The sequence below is a fragment of the Phoca vitulina genome, unplaced genomic scaffold (genome assembly GCF_004348235.1).
Source record: "Phoca vitulina isolate PV1807 unplaced genomic scaffold, GSC_HSeal_1.0 scaffold549, whole genome shotgun sequence".
NCBI classification, from domain to species: Eukaryota; Metazoa; Chordata; class Mammalia; order Carnivora; family Phocidae; genus Phoca; species Phoca vitulina.
This window is the reverse complement of record NW_022590236.1, coordinates 1-19,663: the sequence shown is the minus strand read 5'-3', so window position 1 is coordinate 19,663 and position 19,663 is coordinate 1. Positions and strand designations below refer to the sequence as shown.

General features: G+C 37.5%; 1 protein-coding gene across 1 annotated transcript; it reads right to left on the bottom strand.

Annotated features, from left to right (window-relative positions):
- Positions 1 to 3,611: 3,611 nt before the first annotated feature.
- Positions 3,612 to 9,324, bottom strand: LOC116629291 (5-azacytidine-induced protein 2). Its single transcript, XM_032399597.1, has 4 exons — positions 7,357 to 9,324; positions 5,581 to 5,706; positions 5,010 to 5,109; positions 3,612 to 3,899 (listed from the first exon to the last, which is right to left on the bottom strand). Exons 1-4 carry the CDS (start codon positions 7,570 to 7,572, stop codon positions 3,733 to 3,735), a joined length of 609 nt encoding a protein of 202 aa, XP_032255488.1. The 5' UTR covers positions 7,573 to 9,324; the 3' UTR covers positions 3,612 to 3,732.
- Positions 9,325 to 19,663: the final 10,339 nt, after the last annotated feature.

The following is a 19,663-nucleotide window of genomic DNA, read 5'->3' as shown; positions in this document are numbered from 1 at the left end:
GTACAGAAGATACATGCCACAACATTATAAAGGCCTTTTATGAAAAACTCATAGCTAACATAATACTCAAGAGGAAAAAATGGAGAGCTTTCCCCCTAAGGTCAGGAACAAGACAAGAATGTCCACTCTCACCACTTTTATTCAACACGGTACTGGAAATGGCAGCCACAGCAATCAGACAAGAAAAAGAAAAGGCATTCAAATTGGTAAGGAAGAAGCAAAACTTATCACTACTTGCAGATGACGGAATACTATATGTAGAAAACCTGAAAAGACTCCACCAAAAATCTACTAAAACCGATAAATGAATTCAGTAAGGTTGCAGGACACAAAATCAATATATAGAAATCTGTTGCATTTCTATACACTAATAATGAAGTAGCAGGAAGAAATTAGGGAAACAATCCCATTTACAACTACATCAAAAATAATAAAATACCTAGGAATAAACTTAACCAAGTAAGTGAAATACCTGTACTCTGAAAACTATGAAACACTGATGAAAAAAATTGAAGATGACACAAACAAATGGAAAGATACTCCATGCTCACGGATTGGTAGAACAAACTGTTAAAATGTTCATTCTACCCAAAGCCATTTACAGATTTAATGCAATCCCTATCAAAATACCAAGAGTACTTTTCACAGAACTAGATACATTATACTAAAATTTGTATGGAACCACAAAAGACCCTGAATACCCAAAGCAATCTTGAGAAAGAACAAAAAAGCTGGAGACAGCACAATCCCAGATTTCAAGATATACTACAAAGCTGTAGTAATCAAAACAGTACGGTACTGCCACAAAAACAGACAGAATAGAGAACTGAGAAATAAACCCATGGCTACATGGTCAATTAATCTATGAAAAAAGAGGCAAGAATATGCAATGGGGAAAGACAATCTCTTCAACAAATGGTTTTGGGAAAATTGGACAGCTATATGCAAAAGAATGAAACTGCACCACTTTCTTACACCATACACAAAAATAAACTCAAAATGGATTAAAGACCTAAATGTGAGACCTGAAACCATAAAACTAGAAGACAACATAGGCAGTAATCTCTTTGTCATTGGCCTTAGCAACATTGTTTTAGATATGTCTCCTTGGGAAAGGGAAACAAAAGCAAAAATAAACTTCTGGGGCTACACCAAAATAAAAAGCTTCTGCACAGCAAAGGAAATAATCAAAACTAAAAGACAACCTACTGAATGGGAGAAGATACTGACAAATGACATATCTGATAAAGGGTTAGAATTCAAAACATATAAAGAACTTACGCAAGTCAACACTTAAAAAACAATCTAATTAAAAATGGGCAGAGGACTGACTTTCGGGTATTAAAGAGGGCATGTACTGAATGGAGCACTGGGTGTTATACGCAAACAATGAATCATGGAACACTACATCGAAAACTAACGATGTGATGGGCGCCTGGGTGGCTCAGTTGGTTAAGCGACTGCCTTCGGCTCAGGTTGTGATCCTGGAGTCCCGGGATCGAGTCCCACATCGGGCTTCCTGCTCAGCAGGGAGTCTGCTTCTCCCTCTGACCCTCCTCCCTCTCATGCTCTCTGTCTCTCATTGTCTCTCTCACAAATAAATAAAAAAAAAAAAAAAGAAAACTAACGATGTGATGTATGGTGATTAACATAACATAATAAAAAAAAAAGTGGGCAGAGGACCTAAATAGGCATCTGTTCAAAGAAGATATACAGACAGCCAACAGACACGTGAAAAGATGCTCAACATAACTCATCATGGGGAAAATGCAAATCAAAACTACAATGAGGTATCACCTGACACCTATCAGAATGGCTAAAATCAAAAAACGCAAGAGACAAGTATTGATGAGGATGAGGAAAAAAAGGAACCCACATGCATGTCGGTGAGAATGCAAACTGGTGTAATCCACTTTATAGTCTGGAAGTTCCTCAAAAAGTTAAAAACAGAATTACCATGAGTGTGTATACACACACACACACACACACATACACACACACAAAGGGGACTATTACTCAGCCATAAAAAGAATGGAACCCTGCAATTTGCAACAACATGGATGAATCTAGAGAGTATAATGCAAATAAGCAAAGTAAGCCAGTCAGAGAAAGACCGATACCGTGATTTCACTCACATGTAGAATTTAAAAAATAAATGAACAAAGAAAAAGAAAAACCAAAAAACACACTCTTAACTATAAAGAATGACTAGATGGTTACCAAAGGGGAGGTAGGGGGGATGGGTAAAATATGTGAAGGAGATTAAGAGTACACTTATCATGATGAGCAGTTAATATAGAATTGCTCCCATCCAAGTACTAACCAGGCCTGACCTGCTGAATCACTATAGTGTACACCTGAAACTAATATAACACTTGTACATGTTAGACTGGAATTAAAATATTTTTAAAAATTAAAATTAAGAAAAACATACATAAACAAACAAGCAAGTACACCAGCCAGCCAGCCAGCTAGCCAGCTTCTCAGGGGCTATGGCACCTAAGCTTATGGGATAGGATGCTGGAAGCCTTTGAAGGAACTGTATGTAACTGCAGAAATTAACTTCAGATGTTAAGTAGGAAAAAAAGTATTTTGCCCTAACAGGAACTGACAATAATCTCTATAGTGTTTCCCCTTTACCAGGTCTGGAGGCTTGAAAACAAGTTCTCATTGTCCAGTTCAGAGGAATTAATTTGGCTAAGGCCAAGGTGGAATGCTATATTATTCTTAATGCCTGGCTGTCAGTCAGGATGTCAGGACAGTTGGGATTCAGGCGCGAGTGTCCTGGCTGGCAATCAGGGAATACGGGAAGTAGTGTCTTTTTAGGTATTGGCATCCCAAAAGAAACCTGGGGTAGGTGACACAGCTCCTCAATGGGGTTAGAATGCTGTGATGGGCAAAACGGTTGAGAAATAATTATCTAACTGGTTAACTTATTTAAAATACATGAATGTATATAATGGCTGTTTGACTCTAGACTACTAAACTTTTCTTACAACAACTATTTTAAACTTTGCATTTGGTACATTGCTCTCACAACTCCTCCTTTTCTCTACCATTTCTTCTTTTTCTCTTCAGCACTGTCATGACATCTAAAAACTTGTATTCAACTTTGTTAGAACCAATGTAAAGTATTAGTGAACAGACTTGGTGAGGACCTGAAAGGCAACGTGTGTTTTAGTGGATGACTTCAGGCTAACCATACTTCAGCAGCTCAGCACGGTTGTTTTTACTTTTTCCCCCCAATTCTTAAAATCTCAGCTATTTGCTGAAAATTGAAGTTGCCCAAAAGTATTGAGACCTTTGAAAATTAGTAGACTCTGTCAAGTTTTTTCTTTTCTTTTTAAGAGTTCTAAAAACTAAGTTGTCTCTTGTGGTGTCTATATTAATCAAATTATTAAATTAAAATGATAAACTTAAAAACTTTACAGAAAAAAATGACTTAAGGAAACTGAAGGAAAGGAGTTTAAAAGGAATAGCTTTAATAAATTAATAAATGAACTAGTAAGCTTTTTTAAAATGAGCTTTTTAAAACAAAATTATATAATTCTGAGATTATGCTAGAAGTATACAGTGTATCATATTTTAGACAAAATGATTAAAAGGGAAGATAAACGTAAATTTTTCAGAGAATGTAACTCTCTAGGTAGTTATAATGTATGTTAACTCCATGATTTAATCTTTAGTTATAAATCCTAGCAATAGCATACACAGAATACTGAATTTCTCAATTTAATAATTCTGTAGTACCGTTTGTTTGGCTTTTTGTAGCTGTATTTTGAGGTCACTACATTCTTTCCTCATCAGTTCCAGTTCTTGTTCCAAACCATGGATCTTCAGGTCACAGCTCAACTTTTCCACCTCCCAGTCTGATGAAGGTGGATTTAAATTCCTCATCACTAAAAAAAGGATGGACATTAACTATTATTTCTGCCTTCTACATCTGTTGTAATTCCATAAAGGTTATACTAGTAAAATGTAGATAATACAAAAACTAATACAAAAGATGCACAACTAACCGTTTTTTAAAAACAGTAATTACTTTCAAAGATCTATGCTAATGAGAATAAGAAACCTACCAATCTTGTTTCAGAATGTATTAATCACCACTACCTCTGATCTTCTGTTTAGGTTAAAGTACAAGTTTGTCATTCTGGAACTTTAAAATATATAACACTAATCAAACACATGCTAAAACTTTTGACAAGTCAATAATATATAAGTCAAGGTTAAGACAGTGATAATTAAATGAAGTGAGGAAACTGAAGCTCATGTCTCTACTCCATCTAGTCCCCTCAGAGTATAAAGTATGATCATCAGGCCTAGAACATGATGTCAAAACAATTTATTCATAAACATCTACTGTAGAAACTCAATACAACTGGATAATGAATTACCTTTGAGTTAGTTCTTTAGTCTATCTAGAAAAAGCCCCAACCAGCTACTGTAAGAGAGCTCATCTCAAACTCCTATCAAAAGGTCTCTCTCAGAGACCTACTCTTCAGCTTGTCTCATCAGAATGTTCATGGGAACAGGCCAATAGCCATATGTTCCAGAACTAATTATTCACTCCAGCATCTCATCTGCACATTTTAACAATCTTCAGAAATTAAAAAAAAAAAAAAAAAAAAAAAGAGTAATTGTAACTACTCCATGACAGTATGTCTAAATAGCGGGCAAAAGTTCAGTAGAAAGGAAAAGCTAGGACATACCAGCAGGCAAGACGTTTTGACAAGGATGGAGTTCTACTCCTTTCTTCATCTACTTCATCACAAACTAGCCCTGAATAAAAACCATCAAATTTTCTCTAGGAAAAGTGCAACTTATATCTAAGGAAAAGTTAAAGCAGTTGATATTTTGGTGAAAGCAGATCAGAGAAATTAATGTAAGCCTAAAATTATAAAATAAGGCCTTAGCATACAGATACAGAAAACTGATAATGGATATAACACATAAATGGAAAATTATATTGATTCCATTATAATATTTGTAACAAGTAAGTGGCATACCCTGCTGAGTTTCCACCTCTGTCCTTAGCTGGAGGAGTTCTACTTCTTTAGATTGTAGCTGTTCATTCAATACTTTCAAAGATTCAGAGTTGTCTTTATTCTAGTTAAGTAGGGAAAATGCCAAATTACATTCAATAAAATCTATAGGTTGATATATATTAATTTTCAGGTAGATGAAAAAAACAGATTTAGGCCTTTAAAAAGCAAGGTGGGAAAATGAACCCAGTTTTTCACTAATCTCTTTTTTCTTTTTCAAACTTAGGACATACTATTCACTGGCTTTTTTTCTTTTAAAAACACATTGACAAATTCTACCATGTCATGATTTTTCAAAATAAGTTAGTGGTGTTAGATATACTTAATTCCTAAACATCATTACATACTATATATTTATTTTGTACAGAAATAAGTTATAAATATCGCCATTAAAAATTCCTATTTTTGCCTTAAGGATGTATATTTTTAATTTTTTATTTAATAAATGTAAGTATTTCTCTTACTTCTAATTTTAAACTTCCTGAAGAAGAAAACTCATTTGCAATACATAGAGATTGTTTTCAAACCAACTTACCATTTTATCCAATTTGCTTTTCAAATTATCTCTATCAATGCAAACCTCTCGATATGCATGATAGGCTTTATTTACTTGTTCACGTCCCACAGAACTTGTTTCTTCATCTAATCGAGCTCCTATAAGCTAATGGTATAAAATTAGAAGGGAAAGCTTAAAGAAAGTATTCTACAAAACAAACAAAACAAAAAAGAAGCCAGTCTTCTGATGGCTCCACACCTTACTTTTCTTTGTAATGCAGGGATAAAGCCTGGAGTATAATTAGGTAAACATTTCACTTCCAACAAGTAAGCCTTCCTGATTAAGAAAGCAAAAAAGTACAGGTAAATATTTTTAAAGTCTTCTATTTTATGCTTTTAATCAGTATTTTTTGTTATAACATATATTAATTCATCATACTAAAACAGTACATCATTCTTTTATAATACTTAGGTGTTTTCCAAGCCAGTAGTATTTCATTTCCACCATTAGAAAAAATGACAAGTTAAGGTATACTTGACTTTTTAAAGAATAAATGTGGTAGTTCATTAAATACTGTATTATTCCAGAATAGAAATTATAGGCTTGTTGGTCACAAAGTACAGAAATATTGCCAATGTTAGCTATACCAAAGCACATTTTTCTACTTAATTTTAAAATGAGCATAACTACAAGCTCCAAAATGTTAACCTTTTCTCACTCTATCCAATTGTATCACAAATTTATTTGATTACCATTAAAGACAATGTATATGAATATAAAGAAATTATGATTTTTACAACTGACTTCCTTTCTCTTATTTCTCCTAGATGAATCAAACTCTAACCAAGCCCCATCCTAAAGTTTTTAATAACAAGATAATTCATTTCCTTGGCAGCTAAGAATCCATTTCCTTCCCTTTTGAGGAAGCTGCTGTTTATAAAATACAAATACAATGATCTAATCTGAAGAAACATAAAACTAAGTTAAAACTTCTTAAAACTCAAAATATAAAAGGGTGAGTGATGAAGATTTCCCAGTACAAAAAGCCAAGTAGATATGATGATTTATAATGGAATCAACTATCAAGCTTATATATTCTGTAACATTTAAGAGTGTCAGGTTTCTGCATGAGAAAGGTAAACAGAGAAAGGTAATTTATCAGTTAAAGCATTATTCTGTGTGTTCAAGAACAAAAGAGAATGTTGAGGTAAAGATGTCAATCCTGGTGAACACGTTTTTAAACATTAGAACAATGTTACAGGAGATTCCTCCTTTGACATTTAATTTCCTTTGCTGGCATATCATTTTTTACACAGATTTTATTTTTTTATTTTTTTTAAGATTTTATTTATTTATTTGACAGAGACACAGTGAGAGAGGGAACACAAGCAGGGGGAATGGGAGAGGGAGAAGCAGGCTTCCTGCAGAGCAGAGAGCCCGATGCAGGACTCGATCCCAGGACCCTGGGATCATGACCTGAGCCGAAGGCAGACACCCAACGACTGAGCCACCCAGGCGCCCTTTTGCACAGATTTTAAAATCCTGAATAAAATACATACAGTTTATGAAGGTAAAGCAATCTAAAAAAAGAAAAATACATTCCAAGAAAAATATATTGCAAATCCTATTCTACAAATATTCACCACGTACGTGATATGTGAAGCACAGTATGAGAAGTACTGGGTTTTGAGACTAGCTGTGAGTTATCCTTGGAAACTTAGTACAACCAGGGAAGACAGGTTAGAAAAATTTTTTAAATTTCAAGTATTTCGAATTATTCTTTGAGTCATAAAATATAATAAAGATAATAATTACCTTTTCTTCCAAAAATCTTACTCTTTTCTTTAAGAAAGAGTTCTCTTTCTCTGAATCCTTAAGTCGTTTTTTGATGTCTTCATATGCAGTGACAAGGGCAAAATGTGAAGCAACAGATTCATCTCCTGAATATATTGAGATTGGAGTCACTGTGTCTCTCCTATGTGCTTTTTCATGATTCAGAATGCAGATATCATCTTCTACCAGTGCATCCATGACAGCTTTTTAAAAGAATATAAAAGAAAAATGTCTCATTGAATAAATGAGCAGGAAAAGAGAGATGTATTTAGAATAATGAGAATACTGGGTCAATGTTAAAAACTCCTATTTCTTTTACAGGCAGCCTAACATAGTGGTGAAAAGCATGGGCTCTAGAACCAGATTCTAGGAGATGCATCCAAGCCCTACTTAGTGTAAGACTTTGCACTTAATCTCTCTGCCTCGGTTTCCTTATTTATAAAGTATAATAAATAGTAGCAACTGCTTCACAGAATTCTTAAGAATATTAAATAAGTTGATACCTATAAAGCATTTGAAACCAATCTAAGCTATTATTAGTAAGTGTTAGAAAAAGTAGTAAAACACTGTTTTTATAGGATAAAAATCTTTAAATTTATACCCACATATTTCTTCATTATCAGCATTTCCACTCTCAGATGTAAGTAGCAAGTTTTATAACTTCCCAAATTATAAATTTTCAAAAACTCTCCTGAGTACAATTCACTACAAGACTATTATAGAAGTTTTAATGCATCCTCCACTATATTCTTTCCGTAGTGGTAACTGATTGATTGTAATAGAAGACACAAAGGAATTAACATTTCAGTACTCACCATGTCCCAGTACCATGCACTACATTCTTTTAATATTATATCATTTAAATTCATCCAAACAATTCTATGAGGTAGGTATCACCTACATTTTATAGGATCAAAAAGGTAAAGTAATTTGCCCATGTTAAAGCTAGTAGATGTTAGTTAGCTCTGTGAGGGTACAGGTCTGTTTTGTTCATCATTGTGTCCCCCCAACTCATCATTGTGTGTAAGATGCCCAATAAATATTGGTTATTAAATGAAGAGTCAATAGTGTAGGATTCAAATCAAACTCTAACTCAAAAACCTAAGAGAAGAAGCCAGTTACTTCAGTAGTTAGTGAACTTACTTGGTTTGTACATCTACTTTTGCTGTTAGGTACAGCATTACTTCCCCATCTGAGAGTTATGTTCCTGAAAAACACTGGAAGGAGAAACTGTAGCTGAAATCTTTTAAGACCTCATGGGAAAAACACAGTAAGAGGGACTGTAGGTCATAAGAGAACCTAAAAAATCCTTTTAAATACTTTCTAGTTTGAAATAAAACATCAAATACAGCATTCTAAAAAAGACTATCAATGGAATTTCATGTATCTTATATTAGTAATTCAGGATTAATGAAAAACATTTTTATTTACTATTTCTTGCTTGGAATGACATTTGATTGCTTACTGTGTCAGTCACTGTTCCAAGAATATTATAGGTGAGGAAACTGAGGTAGAAGGAATTTAAGTAATTTTCCCAAGTAAAATAGTAAATAATGAGATGTAACATAGGTGATTACGCCACAGGATCCATGTTTTACTATGCCTGCTTTTCTCCAAAACTTCTGACCTCCCTCCCTGTATCTATCAACGCCTCTAAAGTCCATTTTGCTTTATTTCAGACAACATGAATACTAAGGAAAAATGTATGTTTTTTCTGGTTCCAGTCTTCTATCATTGTATTCTTGCTTTACTGATTTTTGTAACGAAAAGCTTCCAACTTGAGAACGTTCTCAAATAATGTCAGTTTGGTGTATCTAGCAATTTGTTTATATCTAGGATTATAAGAAAGGCAGGCAAAAATGAATGTGTGTACTACAATATAAGTAGGTGAAACCTACCATTCAATCTTCAGCAACACCAACTTAAAAATTTCGAACCACAGGAAGGGGGAAAAGATGGCGGAGGAGTAGGGGACCCTATTTCAACTGGTCCCCGGAAGTGAGCTGAATATCCACCAGACCACTCTGAGCACCCACGAAACCAGCCTGAGATGTAAGAAGATCTGGATCTCTACAAACAGAATATCGCAGGTGGTTGGTTTGGAGGTACGAAGCGGGGAGCCGTGATTCCTCAGGCAGATATCGGAGGATAAACGGCAGCGGGAGGGTGCCTGGCCGTGGGGATCCTACACAGCCGGTGAGCGACAACCTCGTGCGCTGCGGACGGGCACAGACTCGCAGACCCGCAGCGATGGGGAAAGGACTCTAGGGCAGCCCCCGGGGCGGACCCGGAGCAGCGGGGTTGCGCCTGCAATCTGCAGGCCCCAGGGCGGAAACCCGGAGCGGCGGTGTTGCGGGCGCCGAACTGGGAGCGGCTGGCTGTTTTAGAAGCACAAAGGGCAGAGACGTGCCCCGACCTGGAGGCAGGACTGGGAGCGCACAACCCAGGAGGCTGCAGTTTATAGCAGCACGGACAGAAACGGAGACAGTGTGGTCTGGAGAACTCACTGAAGAACAGACTGCGGTCTCTCTGCTCTAAGGCAGAGGGTTGGAAACGGTCTCTTCTGCTCTGACTGGCGGAAGAGACGCGGAAAGCCGCCAGGGAAAGCTGCCAGAGAACAAAAGCCCCAAAAATTGATTCCCGTTGAGCCCATCCCCCGCCACAGGGGCGCAGGGCAACTCCGCCCAAACAGGGTTGCCTGAGTAACTGCACAGCAGGCCCCTCCCGCAGAAGACAGGCTGGGAAAACAAGAGGCCAGCAACCCTAAGGTCCCAAGAAAACAGGTGCATCTTGCTTGGGTTCTGGTCAATAATTTGGACTCTATGCATTCCCTCAAACACGCCATCAACAGAATGACTAGGAGGAGGAGCCCCCAAAACAGAAAAGACTCAGAGATTATGACTTATGCTGCAGATTTACAAATGGATGCAGATATAACCAAGATGTCAGAGATGGAATTCAGGCTAGCAATTGTGAAGACAATGGCTAGAATGGAGAAATCAATTAATGGCAACATAGAGTCTCTAAGGGCAGAAATGAAAGCTGAATTGGCAGAACTTAAAAATGCTATCAATGAGATCCAATCCAATCTAGATAATCTAACAGCTAGGGTAACTGAGGCAGAAGAGCGAATAAGCGACCTGGAAGACAATATAATAGATAAAAAGGGAAAAGAGGAGGCCAGGGAAAAACAACTCAGAATCCAAGAAAAAAGAATCAGAGAAATAAGTGACACCATGAAGCGTTCCAATGTCAGAATCATTGGAATCCCGGAGAGAGTGGAGAGAGAGAGAGGACTAGCAGATGTATTTGAGCAAATCGTAGCTGAGAACTTCCCTAATCTGGGGAATGAAACAAACATTCGAGTCCTAGAGGCAGAGAGGACCCCTCCCAAGATCAAGGAAAACAGGCCAACACCCTGGCATGTAACAGTAAAACCTGCAAATCTTAGAACCAAGGAAACCATCTTAAGGGCAGTTAGGGGGAAGAGAGTCCTTACGTACAGAGGGAGGAACATCAGAATAACGTCAGACCTATCCACAGAGACAAGCCAGAAAGGCCTGGCAAGACATATTCAGGGTACTAAATGAGAAGAACATACAGCCAAGAATACTTTATCCAGCAAGGCTTTCATTTAGAATGGATGGAGAGACGCAGAGCTTCCACGACTGGCAGAAACTGAAAGAATATGTGACCACTAAGCCGGCTCTGCAAGAAATATTAAGGGGGGGTTCTATAAAAGGAGAAAGACCCCAAAAGTGATATACAACAGAAATTTACAGGGACAATCTATAAAAACAAGGTCTTCACAGGCAACATGATGACAATTAATTCATATCTTTCAATAATCACTCTCAACATGAAGGGCCTAAACGCTCCCATAAAACGGCACGGGGTTGCAGATTGGATAAAAAGACAGGACCCATCCATATGCTGTCTACAAGAGACTCATTTTGAACCTAAAGATACATCCAGACTGAAAGTGAAGGCATGAAGATCCATCTTCCATGCCAGCAGACCTCAAAAGAAAGCTGGGGTAGCAATTCTTATATCAGACAAATTAGATTTTAAACTAAAGTCTGTAATAGGAGATACAGGACACTATATCATTCTTAAAGGGTCTATCCAACAAGAAGATCTAACAATTGTAAATATCTACGCCCCCAACATGGGAGCAGCCATCTACATAAGCCAACTGTTAACCAAAATAAAGAGTCACATTGATAACAATACGTTAATTGTAGGAGACCTCAATACTCCACTCTCAGCAATGGACAGATCATCTAAGCAGAAAATCAACAAGGAAACAAGAGCTTTGAATGATACATTGGACCAGATGGACCTCATAGATATTTACAGAACATTCCACCCTAAAACAACAGAATACTCATTCTTCTCGAGCGCACATGGAACTTTCTCCAGAATAGACCATATACTGGGTCACAAATCAGGTCTCAACCGATACCAAAAGATTGAGATTATTCCCTGCATATTCTCAATGCTCTAAAATTGGAACTCAATCGCAAGAAAAAATTTGGCAGAAATTCAAACACTTGGAAGCTAAAGACCACTCTGCTCAAGAATGTTTGGGTCAATCAGGAAATCAAAGAAGAACTTAAACAATTCATGGAAACACATGAGAATGAAAACACATCAGTCCAAAACTTACTAATACTGCAAAGGCGGCCCTAAAGGGGAAATATATAGCCATCCAAGCCTCACTCAAAAAAATAGAAAAATCCCGAATTCACCAACTAACTCTACACCTCAAAGAACTAGAGAAAAAGCAACAAATGACGCCTAAGCCATTTACTAGAAGAGAAATAATTAAAATTAGAGCAGAAATCAATGAATTAGAAACCAGAAACACAGTAGATCAGATCAACGAAACTAGAAGCTGGTTCTTTGAAAGAATTAATAAGATCGATAAACCACTGGCCAGACTTATCCAAAAGAAAAGAGAAAGGACCCAAATTAATAAAATTATGAATGAAAGGGGAGAGATCACGACTAACACCAAGGAAATAGAAACAATTATTAGAAATTATTATCAACAACTATATGCCAATAAACTGAGCAATCTGGATGAAATGGAGGCCTTCCTGGAAACCTATAAGCTGCCAAGACTGAAACAGGAAGAAATTGACAACCTGAATAGGCCAATAACCAGTAACGAGATTGAAGCAGTGATCCAAAACCTCCCAAAAAACAAGAGTCCAGGGCCTGATGGATTCCCTGGGGAATTCTACCAGACATTCAAAGAAGAAATAATACCTATTCTACTGAAGCTGTTTCAAAAAATAAAAACAGAAGGAAAACTTCCAAACTCATTCTATGAGGCCAGCATTACCTTAATCCCCAAACCAGGCAAAGACCCCATCAAAAAGGAGAATTTCAGACTGATATCCCTGATGAATATGGATTCCAAAATCCTCAAAAAAATCCTAGCTAATAGGATCCAATAATACATTAAAAGGATCATCCACCATGACCAAGTGGGATTTATCCCCAGGATGCAAGGGTGGTTCAACATTCGCAAATCAATCAATGTGATAGAACACATTAATAAGAGGAGGGAGAAGAACCATATGGTCCTCTCAATTGATGCAGAAAAAGCATTTGACAAAATACAACATCCTTTCCTGATTAAAACTCTCTAGAGTATAGGGATAGAAGGAACATTCCTCAAGTTCATAAAATCCATCTATGAAAAACCCACAGCGAATATCATCCTCAATGGGGAAAAGCTGAGAGCCTTTCCCTTAAGATCAGGAACATATCAAGAATGCCCACTCTCGCCACTATTGTTCAACATAGTACTAAAAGTCCTAGCAACAGCAATCAGACAACAAAAAGAAATAAAAGGTATTCAAATTGGCAAAGAAGAAGTCAAACTCTCTCTTTTCCCAGACGACATGATACTTCATGTGGAAAACCCAAAAGACTCCACCCCCAAATTACTAGAACTCATCCAGCAATTCAGTAATGTGGCAGGATACAAAATCAATGCACAGAAATCAGTTGCTTTCTTATACACTAACAACGCAACTGCAGAAAGAGAAATTAGAGAAACGATTGCATTTACAATAGCACCAAAAACCATAAGATACCTCAGACTAAACCTAACCAAAGAGGTAAAGGATCTATACTCTAGGAACTACAAAACACTCATGAAAGAAATTGAAGAAGACACAAAAAGATGGAAAAATATTCCATGCTCATAGATCGGAAGAATAAACATTGTTAAAATGTCTATGCTACCCAGAGCAATCTATACCTTAAATGCCATCCCAATCAAAATTCCAATGACATTTTTCAAAGTGCTGGAACAAACAATCCTAAAATTTGTATGGAATCAGAAAAGACCCCGAATCGCCAAGGAAATGTTGAAAAAGAAACACAAATCCGGGGCATCACGTTGCCTGATTTCAAGCTATATTACAAAGCTGTGATCACCAAGACAGCATGGTAGTGGCACAAAAACAGACATACAGACCAATGGAACAGAATAGAGAACCCAGATATGGACCCTCAACTCTATGGTCAAATAATCTTTGACAAAGCAGGAAAAACCATGCAATGGAAAAAAGACAGTCTCTTCAATAAATGGTGCTGGGAAAATTGGACAGCTATATACAGAAGAATGAAACTCGACCATTCTCTAACACCATACACAAAGATAAACTCAAAGTGGATGAAAGACCTCAGTGTGAGACAGGAATCCATCAAAATCCTAGAGGAGAACATAGGCAGTAACCTCTTTGACATCGGCCACAGCAACTTCTTTCAAGATACATCTCCAAAGGCTAGTGAAACAAAAGCAAAAATGAACTTTTGGGACTTCATCAAGATACAAAGCTTCTGCACAGCAAAGGAAACAGTCAACAAAACAAAGAGGCAACCCACAGAATGGGAGAAGATATTTGCAAATGACGCTACAGATAAAGGGCTGGTATCCAAGATCTATAAAGAACTTCTCAAACTCAACAACCAAAAAACAAATAATCAAGTCAAAAAGTGGGCAGAAGAGATGAACAGACACTTCTCTGAAGAAGACATACAAATGGCTAACAGACACATGAAAAAATGTTCATCATCATTAGCCATCAGGGAAATCCAAATCAAAACCACACTGAGATACCACCTTACACCAGTTAGAATGGAAAAAATGGACAGGGAAAGAAACAGCAAATGTTGGAGAGGTTGTGGAGAAAGGGGAACCCTCTTACACTGTTGGTGGGAATGCAAGTTGGTACAGCCACTTGGGAAAACAGTGTGGAGGTGCCTCAAAACTTTAAAAATAGAGCTACCCTATGACCCAGCAATTGCACTACTGGGTATTTAACCCAAAAACACAGATGTAGTGAAAAGAAGGGCCATATGCATCCCAATGTTCATAGCAGCAATGTCCGCAATAGCCAAACTATGGAAAGAGCCGAGATGCCCTTCAACAGATGAATGGATAAAGAAGATGTGGTCCATACATACAATGGGATATTACTCAGCCATCAGAAAAGATGAATACCCAACTTTTGCATCAACATGGATGGAACTGGAGGAGATTATGCTAAGTGAAATAAGTCAAGCAGAGAAAGTCAATTATCATATGGTTTCACTTATTTGTGGAACATAAGGAATATCATGGAGGACATTAGGAGAAGGAAGGGAAAAATGGGGAGGGGGAATTGGAGGGAGAGATGAACCATGAGACACTATGGACTCTGAGAAACAAACAGGGTTTTAGAGGGGAAGGGGGAGGGGGGATTGGTTAGCCCGGTGATGGGTATTAAGGAGGGCACATACTGCATGGAGCACTGGGTGTTATACGAAAACAGTGGATTGTGGATCACCACATCAAAAACCAATGATGTACTGTATGGTGACTAACATAACATAATAAAATTTAAAATAAATAAATAAATTAAAATAAAAATTTCTAAACACATAGGGAAACGCCTACTAAGTTAGAACTTTCCCACCCTATTAAGAAAGTCCAAAAATAAGAAAGAACTATGCTGCTTACATATCCCAAAAAGGTGGCAGATCCTCAGAACCATAATTAGTTCCTGCTGCTTCTGGTGGAAACTGTCTTTGTTCTAGTGATGGAGAAAAGTTTTCATTCCTTTAAAGGGGTTTACTTTTTCCTCTCTGAATTCAACCATATTCTAAAATAACAGCAAACATCATACCAATCACGCTGCTAATAGATGAAATGTTGATATTTCCTTTCCAAAAGGAAAGTATGGATTACTATCATACTGCAAACTGTAAGTATACATGTATATCTCCATATTAAGACTGTTTCTCATACACATTATACCTTAAAAGCTCGACAAGTAGAATAAGAAGAGTTAGTTAGTTAAGTGGTAGGATGCAGTGTAGCTTAAGAGATAAAATTGTGCCCATTTTAGACATATAATTTCTCGTATCTTAATATCCAACCAAATGGGCAGGATTTATTCAACTGGGATAATTTGTTTTTTCTAAAGACACTTGAAAAACAAGAAATAAGCATAAACTGCTCTACACAGTCAAAAAAGATATCCCACTGATTGTGTACTTTAAGGATCGGACCATGGATGCTTTTACTTTACACAAAGTTCTAACTAGCTCAGCTGTGTGATTTCCTATTCATTTTTATCATGAAAATATCACTTACTCAGGAAGGAAAACCCAGTGTGGAAGACAGCTGGGCAGTAAAATAATTATCATACCATAAAGATGTAAGTAATAATATTTGAAACAAGAGAAAATGCTATGGGAATTGAGGGTTAGGGTGAAGGAATGGTTCTGAAAGAAGGTATCTCTCTCTCTCTCACACACACACACACACACACACACACACACACACAAAAAAAAAAGTACTCTTAGTTCCATACTCTTAGGTGAAAAGGATGGTGATTTTCATTGTACTTACAACTTCCAGCAGGGGAAATAAGTTCAAGGCCTGAAAGAGTATGGGAAGAAGGTATGAAAAGGGAAATGGCAAGATGTGAAATAAAAAAACAAACCTAACAGAAACAAACTGAGGTGGTCTTTTATGTAGAGAGCCTACAGAATTTGGTCCTTATTCTGTGGAATTCAAGACAGACCGAACATGAGTCAAGAATGTGAAGAATGCTTACACAACATTTGTAAAATATATCTATAACCAAATAAACTACTTAGTATTGCATCAAGTATTTTGTAAATATTATCCCCTTTCATTCTCATGACTACCCTGAGGTAGAAAATCTTACTGTAATCATTTCACAGATGAGAAAACCGGGGCCTGGGAAGGTTACAGAGCTTAGCCAAGACCAGATGATTAGTATATAGCACAAGCACCTGGATTTCAGAGCCTGAACTATTAATATTTTTCCCTCCTCAAGGAATCTTTCACATACTTAAATTCATCAAGAACTACAAAAACTAGGGGGTGCCTGGGTGGCTCAGTTAAGCATCTGACTCTTGATTTCAGCTCAGGTCCTAATCTCAGATTCCTGAGATCTGCCCCCACCTCCGCTCAGCAGAGACTCCTCTACTTCTCTCCATCCCTCTCTGCCCCTCCCCCACTGCATGTGCACACATGCACACGCGCTCTCTCTAAAGTAAATAAAATCTTAGGGAAAAAAAAAGAACCAAAAAACTAGGAACCCCTTGGAAGGTTTTTAAGTACCTTAGATGGAAGGAGGCATACTGATGTAACAATGTCACATACACAGTACTGGTCTTTTTTAGGACAAAATGAGTAGTGAGACTGGCTTATTTTTTTTTTCTTTTTAAAGATTTTATTTATTATTTGAGAGAGAGAGAGAGAGAGAGAGAGAGAGAGCACATGAGAGGGGGGAGGGGCAGAGGGAGAAGCAGACTCCCTGCTGAGCAGGGAGCCCGATGCGGGACTCGATCCCAGGCCTCTAGGATCATGACCTGAGCCGAAGGCAGTCGCTTAACCAACTGAGCCACCCAGGCGCCCTAAAAATGATTTATTTTTAAACCACTAAAAAGTTGCATATGGTGTCCTCTCTCTAAATATGAGAAAATATTATTTGGATATAGAAGCTTCTTCCAAGTTTCATACTATTATTCTAAATATTTAGTTATTATACTATAAACATGACTTGGAATGCACTGGAAAGCAGCATGAAAATAGCTTATCTGTCCTAAAATTATATGAGAACTAGCCATACATTAAAACACACCCAAGAAGTGCCTGGTTGTCTTAGTACAGCATGTGCCTCTTGATCTTGGGGTTGTAGGTTCAAGCCCCCTGTTGAGTGTAGATTACTAAAAATAAAATCTCTAAAAAAATAAATAAAACACACCCAAGATAAAATCTACTAGCATCACAGACATGCATGCTGTTTTAATGTTTTAAAATAACTGTATTTTAAATTTGCTGTAAAATGAAAAAGGAAAATTTGATTCCTATCTTTGCAAAAATAAATGTGAAATCATGAAAGTATCAAAAGTATTAATGCTTATATTACTCTGTACAAACTAGACTTAAAGACATTAAAAGCTGCAGGGCCAAAGAAACTGATATCTTAGAAAGGTTCCGAAAAATACAAGGCAGCTATCCCGTTATATAAATTATTATACTGAAAGGAAAACCGCTAGCAAATTAACAAAGTAGGCTATGCTTTAATGCTTATGTAAGCATCCATTCTCAACCTCATTTAGAGAAGTAAAGGGAGCTGCAGTAATCTGCCTCACAGCAAAGTACGGTTCAGTTTTATACACTTCTGTTGTGATGAAATGTCTCTTCATGAGATCCAAGTTACTGGCCCAGGAAGTTTGATTTTCTGGATAAATCATGAAAGCTTAACTGGCTATCATTATACTTAACAAACTAGACTAGGCCAGTTTTAACATCTAACATTTGGGAAAACTTATCCTATACTGATCTAACCTTATTTACTGTAAACTACCTTAAAATAACAAGCATGTGCTTACTTTAATCTTTAAAAAGTGGTATATGCAGGGATGCCTGGGTGGCTCATCTGTTAAGCATCTGCCTCATGCTCAAGTCCCAATCCCAGGACCCTGGGATCGAGCCCCACATCAGGCTCCCTGCTCAGTGGGGAGTCTGCTACTCTCTCTCTTCCCCTCCCCCCTGCTCATGCTTGCTTGCGCTCTTTCTCTCTCAAATAAATAAAACTGAAATAAAAAGAAATTTTAAAAACTGTCATAAGCAGAATATTATCAAGATTAGAATCATCAAAAGACTAGATAATACTTTAAAGGTAAATCTAGTAGGAATTGCGAGCATTAATTTTAAAACTCAACAAGTATCAAAAATATTATCCAAAGAGGGGTGCCTGGGCAGCTCAGTTGGTTGGGCAGCTGCCTTCGGCTCAGGTCATGATCCTGCGGTCCTGGGATCGAGCCCCACGTCGGGCTTCCTGCTCAGCAGGGGTGTCTGCTTCTCCCTCTCCCTCTGACCCTTCCCCCGCTTGTTCTCTCTCTCACTCACTCTTTCAAATAAATAAATAAAATCTTAAAAAAAAAAAATTACACAAAGATTAAGTAGACCTCTCTTGATCATAAAAATCAATAATAAATATATTCTACGCAATACATCACACACACACAAAATGTCTTTTTCAAGAACATTCTAAGAAACTGAAGATGACCTAGAGCAGTGTTTGACAAAGTGCGATGTGGACCACTGCCTCAGAATCACTTGGAGTTCTCTTCAAAATACTGATCGTTGGTTCTGGTCCAAGATGGTGACGTAGAAGATCCTGAACTCAACTCCTTTAGGAACAGACCAAATCTACACCTATTTATAGAGCAATCACTCCCGAAGAACTGAAGCCTAACTGAACAACAAAAGACCACACAGAGAATGGCAAGAGAAACAGACACATGGTAACAAAGGGAAGCCCTACCCCCGCCACTGCAAACTGCACTGAGGAGGGATACTATGGGAGACCAAGAGCAGATTCCTCTGCCCTCTGGCACAGGAAAAAAAAAAAAAAGCCATGCCTTTATAAGGGCTATAGAAAATAAAAGAACCAGCCAAAGCTGCTGGAACTCTCTCTGGGTCAGGAGACTGATGAGTGCCACAGTCTACATTCCTCTTCCACCTTGATAATGTAGACAGGAACAGAGTCCAGGTGCCCTAGCTGGCCTACCGCCTCAGTGAGTTTCAGGCCCCTAAACCACACTGGTATACCCCTGGTGAGTGCTCACTATAGCTCAAGCCTCCTTGCAAAGGTGACACATATCCATTCATGATAAAACTCTCAACAAAGTAGGTACAGAAGATACATGCCACAACATTATAAAGGCCTTTTATGAAAAA